This window comes from Hibiscus syriacus, unplaced genomic scaffold, assembly GCF_006381635.1.
Source record: "Hibiscus syriacus cultivar Baekdansim isolate YM2019G1 unplaced genomic scaffold, ASM638163v2 tig00111067_pilon, whole genome shotgun sequence".
NCBI classification, from domain to species: domain Eukaryota; kingdom Viridiplantae; phylum Streptophyta; class Magnoliopsida; order Malvales; family Malvaceae; genus Hibiscus; species Hibiscus syriacus.
In genome coordinates this window covers 358,035-366,380 of record NW_024062969.1, presented here as the reverse complement: position 1 = coordinate 366,380, position 8,346 = coordinate 358,035, and the positions used below count along the sequence as shown (strand labels likewise).

General features: G+C 34.1%; 1 protein-coding gene across 1 annotated transcript; it reads right to left on the bottom strand.

Annotated features, from left to right (window-relative positions):
- Window positions 1-633: 633 nt before the first annotated feature.
- Window positions 634-7,798, bottom strand: LOC120151674 (cell division control protein 2 homolog A-like). Its single transcript, XM_039164054.1, has 9 exons — window positions 7,638-7,798; window positions 7,362-7,404; window positions 7,091-7,275; window positions 6,452-6,572; window positions 4,359-4,532; window positions 3,814-3,977; window positions 2,235-2,322; window positions 2,083-2,136; window positions 634-967 (listed from the first exon to the last, which is right to left on the bottom strand). The coding sequence occupies exons 2-9, from the start codon at window positions 7,368-7,370 to the stop codon at window positions 878-880; spliced, it is 885 nt and encodes a 294-aa protein (XP_039019985.1). The 5' UTR covers window positions 7,371-7,404; window positions 7,638-7,798; the 3' UTR covers window positions 634-877.
- Window positions 7,799-8,346: the final 548 nt, after the last annotated feature.

The window sequence follows — 8,346 nt, the reverse complement described above, 5'->3', positions numbered from 1 at the left end:
CCGAATCATCTGAAAAGTAATCAGACCAAAGATGATCTTCCAAAAATTGCTTAAAATATTCTTCCCACAAGTACATTTTTACTTCTCCTATAACTCTATCAACTAGCCCAACTCCCTTTTATAGTTAAAATTTTAGGAAATGAACGTTGAAACTCGTCAACGACTATTTTTCAAATCTAAAACGGCTATAAAATTTTAAACCTAAGGAACTCGTGACAAGTTCCATGTATTTTTTTAAAAAAAAATAAATTCACTTAATAATCTTTAAAAAATATTTTTTTTAATAAAACTCATCACCTCGAAGTAACGAGTTGTAAAAGAAATATTAAAATATTAGGCCCGAAATAAAAAAAAATTATATCCCATGGAGGTGACGAGTTCCCCTGCTGTAGACAATACCATAGATCTCAAAATAATTTTTAAGGTACCTTATTGGGTTAAATAATCCGCCCACATGCCGCATTAGGCCAAGAAAAACCTTGATTTTTACCTTGTCTTATGCCACAAATATTTCAAACTTATCTTGCTAACCAACCCACCATTCTATGAAATTTAATAAAACCAAAGTATGACTGCCTGCCTTATGGCTGTTCGTTTCAGCCGGTCCAATCAAAAGCCATAGAAAACCCAAACTAAAGGAATGTCTTGTAGATTAGTAGCTAGGCGAAGTTATAAGGGAAAAGTGTTTTTCCAATAGCAAAACAAAGGTCAAAAAAAAAAAAAACTCACGGCCAAACAAAACACAGAAAAATAGGATATATAGGCCACACCATTTAATTTCTCACGATTAAAAATCCCACAAATTGCTACACAGCACATTAGTTATATAGACACTTCCCAGGAAGCTAGTTGGGGGAGGGGGTCCACAACCCTATCATTAGGGTACAAACCCAACATCCTTCAAGTATTCATGCTGAAGAGCACTTCTTGCCGTAATTCTTTTGCTGGGATCCATGCACAGCATTTTCTGGATGATAATAGACAACGCATAATCAGTTCAAATTGCAGAGAAGTCATATATGGCTATTACTTTCTGTCTTATTCCAAAACCATTATCCAAATGGTGGCATTTCAAAGACCATCAAAACTTACTCCATTTCAAGAAAGACGACTTTTTCTAAAATTTACGAAGATGAGCTACGGTTACGATGATAATCACCAACATACATAGAATTGAGATAATAGTTCAAAGTCATTCATGTCTACACTAAAGCTTAAGAAAGCATAAATCAGCTAAACATTCTCAAATTATCTTAAGTAATTGCCATGTAGCTTTTGCCCACAACTATGAGAACTGTGAAAGATGTTTTATCTTAAGGTTCATTTGTTTTACGGAAAACAGATTCCAAAAAATGATTTCCGTAAAATGAATTACATTTTCTTGAAAACAAAATTTTTGGAGATCATTTTACGGTGTTTGGATGAAGTTGTGTAAACCATTTTCCATTGGTTCATAATTTTTCAGAAATTATTTATTTTAAATATTGAATATAATAAATAATATTATTTATTAGAAATATTAATATTATTATTTTACATATATTAAAATAATTTATTTAATTTTATTTATGTCAATATTATTATTAAAATGTTTTTAAAATTTTATAAATAAAAATATTAAGAATATTATATTTTATCAAATACAAATATTATAAATTATATTATTAAAGTATTATAAAATATAATATTATATCATTAAAATTATTAATAAATATATGTTAATAATTAATATTTTTATTAAAATGGTATTAAATTAATATATTAATATTAAATACATAAAATAATATTGTTTTGATTGTTTATGTTTTAAAATGAAAAGTTCGAAAAAAAGACTTTACGGAAAATCAGATGGTAAGCCATTTTCCAAAAATGCAAAGGTTGACCAGGAAAATGAATTACATTGAACATCTATTTTTCGCCAACCAAACAACAGAAAGTGAGGAAAACAATTTCCAGAAAACCAATTACAAAAATACAAAGAAACAAAGCAACTCTTAAATAAATGCCACTTTGATGTACTTGCTAGTTCACATGGAAAGGTGAAGCAGCAAAAAAAAAAATACAAAACAAAACAACACTTACAGAAAGAAGGTCAATGCCACTGGATTCAAGATTTGGAACAACAGTTGCCAAATCCTGCAAGTAAAAGGTGAATCAATCAGTTCACACAATTTTCTCACTAATGGGTTCACAACAAAACATGCAGCCTCTAGATTGCACAAACAAAATTTTACCTGAAACGGCCACTTCGGAAAAGCAGACTTAAAATCAGGCAATGAAGTCACTCCAGGCCATGTATCCTCATTTGGAGTACCCAAGATTCTTCACAGAATATTATACATAATAATAATAACAGATCAGTCTAAAATGAATGCACAAGATTTTGGGAGTGAATTTGCATTGATATTTTCCTACAAGCTACATTTAGAAGGCAATTCTTTTATGTTGAACGACCTAAAAGTGCCCCGTTTTCTTTGAACATACATGTATGAAGGATTCTGTGGGAATATGGACCACTTAAATACTGATAAAGAGCCCTGATAGGTCCATTCCCAAGGAGGAAACTAAAAACAAGAAATAAATCCAGTTGTCAAAATAAGAATTTCTGACAGGATCCATGTTTTCTAATGCCAAATAATACTTATTCGAAACAGGTATTCATGGTTATGACTAACGGCAATGCATTGTCTTCTGCAGGTTAAGAACAAGGCATGGAATGTCAGAAGAGTAACTGTAAGACATGTTCAAAAGGGTACTATAAAATTTGGCTGTACCACCTTTCAAGATTTTGAACCTAAACAAAAGAATTCATGATTAGGTAACCCAACTTCCATTCCATCAAGCATTTTGCGCCACTGACTAGTTGAAATGCTGGTGTGGCAATATTTACCAATAAAAATGTGTCATGTGTTATTTTTCCTTAATCTTTTAACAAAAAAATCAAAAGATGAAAAAAAAAATTGATGTAAAAATTTAAAGAGAAAATTCAAAAGAAAAGAAGATAAATGGAGTATATGAATAAGTCATACTATAATATTAGAAACGACGCATGCAAATAAAACCCGTTCTTCTGAAAACATTCCTAGTTGTCGCATTGTCAAGATTGAGCAACCAACACTGCTCAAAGACTGGCTTATGCAAAACTTCTCATAAATTGAAGTATAAAGGAACTGGAGAGAACATATAGGTGGTGGTTAGTTGACCAAGTACATTGAATATTTCACGTTATCAATGTTATCAAGGACACCAGGCACACTTAAGGTGCAAAGTCCTACATGACCCAAGGCTCAAAAAAAGGGCTCACATGAATGATACAAATACTTAAATAATCAAGACTACCAAAATTAAACTAAAAGAGTTTGTCTAGCCTAAGTGTTTATGCGGACATTGGACAAAATGACAAAAATATTTAAATAATAAATTTTCCCAATATATGAAGAGCAGAAGGACCAAGTAAGAATAATATAAAAGAACAAAAAATTAGAAACTTAACCTTGCTGAACCAAAACACACACAAACAATTATTTGTTTTTGGGGGGGGGGGTGTTCAAGCACTATGCGAACGAATTATGAATTTAAGAACAGCCTGTTTCATTTCAGATTCATAATTAAACAATATCCTAAATCAATTTTTGAATGACATAAATCTTCCTTCAAGTTTATCTGAGCAAAGACTTTTAGAGAAAGAACTAAAGGTGAAAAAGAAAGATAAAAAATAACTAAAATCGGAAATAAAAAACTTTACCAATTCAACAAATGAAACTAAAATAAAATGAATCTACAACTGTGGTGAGCTCAAGGAGGATACAACACCTGAAGATCTTGAATAGTTCATCAATCTCAGAATCCCCAGGAAATAATGGCCGTTGGTTCACCATCTCAGCAAAAATGCAGCCCACGGACCACACATCAACAGGAGTCGAATAATGGCGTGATCCAAGCAGTATTTCGGGTGCTCTGTACCACAGGGTAACAACCTAGAGATAACGACAACCTTAGAAGCCAAGATAATATTGGTATGCTTATGTACTGAAAATATTGATCTTCTAAACATTACAACATATCCAAATAAAAACCAATTCACTGATGCTCTAAAGGGACCTAAAGTTGCATTTAAGACCCCAAGTAACAATAATCCTAAATTAATGCTTCCAAAATAGAAACGAAATAATTTTATCCTACAAAAAATGCAAAGCAAACTGAAGTTTCTTTGTTCCAACTTGTAATTGTTCTGTATAGAAAGAGGATGAAACATTATTTTCAAGAGTTTATCAAACATAAATGTCTAGAAAAGGATAACAACCATTAACCATATGACATTGAACAGCCAAAACCTCAAACATGATGATTTTTGATACCTCATGCGTAAATGTTCTAACAGGAATACCAAATGCTCGGGCCAGACCAAAATCAGCAAGCTTCAGTGCATTGGTACCGCGATCTATAAGCAAATTTTGCGGTTTTAGATCTCGGTGAAGAACCCTATGAGAATGACAATAAGCAATTCCACGGAGAATTTGATAAAGGAAGGTCTGCAAGATGATCAAATAACAAATTACTATAATGAGTAATATAATCATCACTCAAATCCATTAGAGAACCAAGGTCAAACAATGACCGACGATAGTTAGGTATTTATGCATTCAGAACAAGACCCTAACCTAGAATAAAGACGGGTTTCAAGCATCACCATATTTCTACTTGGTTTTTGTCCACCACATGAGGGTGCAAGACCAAAGATGGCAAGATTAAAAAGGTCCCTCAAAGCTCCTTGTAAGCTGGTATTTTCAAATGTTATACACAATCTGTCATTGGCATAAGTTTATGGAATTATTCTTCAGTTTATTGAATTATTCTCCAATTTTGATCTGAATGGAGTGCAGGATTGAAGGGTTGGAGAAGACTATGGAAGACGTCCAAGGGAAAATCGTCCAAGTGAAGGATTTCATGTGTTGGTTACAAGCTTGGATGAAAAAAGAGATGAAATAGATACTGAAATCATTCGACAGGTGAAAGGCAAATCAACAGTTCTCACAGATCCTCCTATGGTGTCTTAAGCAGTGGCTGAAACCACTGCTGGCCAAGGCCGTGCAGGTCATTTGTAGGCTTTCCAGCTTTGAGATGAGACTCGTCAGTTTTTTTTTTCTGGTGACAATCCGTACGGGTGGCTTAATCAAGCAAAACGATTTTTTCACTACAAGGTATTGGTGACAAGGATAAATTAGAGGCTGCTGCCGTGTGCTTTGACGGCAAAGCCTTGAATTGGTTTCAAGGGTGAGAAGCTAGAACACCAGTTGTCACATGGTATGTATTTCAGGTGGCTTTCGTTCAGAGTTTTACACCATCACAGTAGAAGGAACTTGTATGAAGTTTTATTAAGGTTGCAGCAAAGTGGAAGCATTGCACAATATAGAGAGGATTTTGAATTGCTCTCTGCACCCTTGAAAGATGCAGATGAGGTTTTAACAGGGATTTTTTAATCAATGTTTGCGATAGTAAAATTAAGGCAAAATTGTTTCTCAGTAGATTGGGTTTTCTCGGCCAGATTATGGATCAAAGTGAATGCATCGACTAAAAGAATTGGGTACTCAGTCTGCAAGGGAGTGGAGTTCTGGATAGATGGTTTGCAAATCATACAAGATTATTTTCAGTTTAACTTGGGCAATGCTGATGTTGACTTAGGATTGGATTGGCTGGAAACTTTAGGAGATATTGAAGCCAACTTCAAAAACCTTTACACTGAAGTTCCAAAAAAAAGGCAAACAAAGAGTATTAAAGGTGATCCTTCATTGTCCAAATCAGTGGCTTCACTTAAAACCTTGTTCAAAGGACTGCAAGAAGATGGAGAAAGGTATTCTGTTGAACTGGCTAAATTGAATGCAAAGGTAGGCTCAGATAATTCTGTTTTGCAGCAGTCACTAGTAGAATTTGGGAATTTATTTGAGGAACCAAAAGGGCAGCCACCAAGTCATGATCATGCATCGAAAATACTTGGGAAACCTATGCAGACATTTCTCTTCTTTTCACCTTGAGGACATAGTGAAATTCCTTGGGCCGGGTATTGTTAGGTCTGCAGTTATTAATATAAGATTTGGTACACTGTGTTTGTTTGTTTTTTATTAAGCATTGATGGTCTCTAGTAGTTACCATCTGTTTTAATTTATGTTGTTAATTGTGATATCTAGCAGTTACTAACGGTTATTTTGGTGGATTATTTGTACCAGAAAGAAGGAAAAACATGGGAGGTTTTTGGCTGGTCAATCCTTGGTTAGTTTTGAGAGGAAAAAAGTCACTCAAAGTACCTACAAGGATGGTATTTTTTAATGTTATATGTAATCTGCTATTGGCAGTAAGTTTATTGAATTATTCTCCAGTTTTCTAACACTGTTGAAGTCCAAAGTGGAAAATTTTGAAAGTAAAACCCTTCAAACAGAAGAATAATCTGACTCACTTTAATCATTCGTGGATCTTTCCCAAACTCTGGACATGAATCCATGTGCTTCTTTAAATCCAAGTCCAGATATTCAAAGACCAAATATAAACGCTTCTCACTGTGCACTACATCCTGCAGCCTGTCACCAAAAGAGCAGTCAGAGAAGAAAAACAGCTACAGGTAATATACACAAAAGAAAAGAACTTAAATCCAAAACATGACCAGAATATATCATGGTATCAAAATTTGATATCTAAAACAGGCAATTCATGGGCTTGACTAACCAACCTACTTTAACTTGCTTCCATGAAGAAAGTAGAGCAATATCACCCACTTACCGAAAAATATGATTTTGTCTGTTTTCTAATTATTATGCAGTTACCATTTACCCTTCCTTATGCACTCGGCGCAACATGTAGGTTTCCTATAACTTATTCACACTTCATGTTATATTCAAGTAGCATCCATATTAAAAAAACGTAAAATTCTTTGGTAAGCTTGACAAACATGACTAGATAGCAATGACACAGATTTCTGTTGTCTAAAAAAATGTATAGCAGAAGCAAAAAGTGAAATCAGTGTAATTGTGCAAACTAACTAGTGGTGAAACAGCAATGTGATTATATGCTGAGTCCTGCAGTGAAGTGCATTGCCTACCTAACGATATTTCCATGTTGCATTTCCTTCAAGAGCGAGATTTCTCTAATTGCAGTGCTAGGTACACCTTCGTCTTCCTGCTCTAAGCGAATCTTCTTCAAAGCAATTGTTTCATTGGTAACACGGTCACGAGCCTTGTAGACAACGCCATAGGTTCCTTCACCAATCTTCTCTACTTTCTCGTACTGGGAATCGCAAGGGGGGAGCATAAGGGAGCAAAAAAAAAAAAGGAAATTGAACTAAAATGAAATGACAGATCTAATTCGATTACCTGGTCCATGTGCAGCCCCACCAGAAGTGAATAATAAAATAAGCTAGAACGAAGAGAAAAAGGAAAACAGTTACTCATATCAAACAAGAATCTAAGAAATATGAATTCATTGTAATCTTTGAGAAGCTTTTATGGCGGGGAATTGAAGTCAGAGTGGATGCAGGAAGCCGAACCGTGGAAATGAATTAGGGAAGCAAGCAAATGAATGAGAATCCACCCAATACAAAAAAAAAAAATCAATAAAAATAAAACCCAAAAGTGAGAGAAGAGAGGTACCTGAAATGATAGACGGATTTGTTTGTGAGCGAGTGAGTGAGTTGAGGAGCAGAGAGACGAGCTGTTTCTCTTACTTCTATTTAAGTATTAAAGTAAAGATGTTGCTCTCAAGCGAGAACCCTAAAACCGAGAGACCAGTTGTGACCCATTTTGAGTTGACTTCCCTTAGTCATCCGCCTCTCTCCAATATATTCTTTCGGATAAACTACATCAATGGTCAATAAAGTTTGGGCACATTTTCGTTTTCACCACTAAAGTGAAAAACTTATAAAATAATAACTGATGTTTCAAAAAGTAATATATTGATCCCTCAATCGTTATTAGTTATTATCCCGACACAAAAGTCTAATGTAACACATATAGACTGTTTAGTCATGTTAGATCATGAGTTGACCCATCATTTAGTAGACAAACATAAGTTTAGACATTTCTTGAAATTTCAAACCTAACTTCAAATAAGAAACAAAAAAAATGAGCACAAAACTGGACAGAAAATAACCAACTATGACAGGCATGACCAAAATGCCATTATATAATACTGGACACCTAACTCGGTTAGCTAATCTTTGGACTAACGACAACTATAGAAGAAGATTTGTTGTTTGTCGAAATTGTGGAAAAAAGTGATTCAAACTTTGTTATTTCTTTTTTGTTTGGATTATAACACCTTAAACCATACTCATAATATAAGATGGGCATAAGATATCAT

Excerpts from the sequence above, each read along its gene's own strand:
- LOC120151674 (XM_039164054.1), bottom strand. Across the intron at positions 6,573-7,090 it reads CAACATGGAAATATCGTTAG|GCTGCAGGATGTAGTGCACA; the intron begins GTAGGCAATGCA and ends TTTTGGTGACAG. Across the intron at positions 2,137-2,234 it reads TTCCGAAGTGGCCGTTTCAG|GATTTGGCAACTGTTGTTCC; the intron begins GTAAAATTTTGT and ends TTTTACTTGCAG.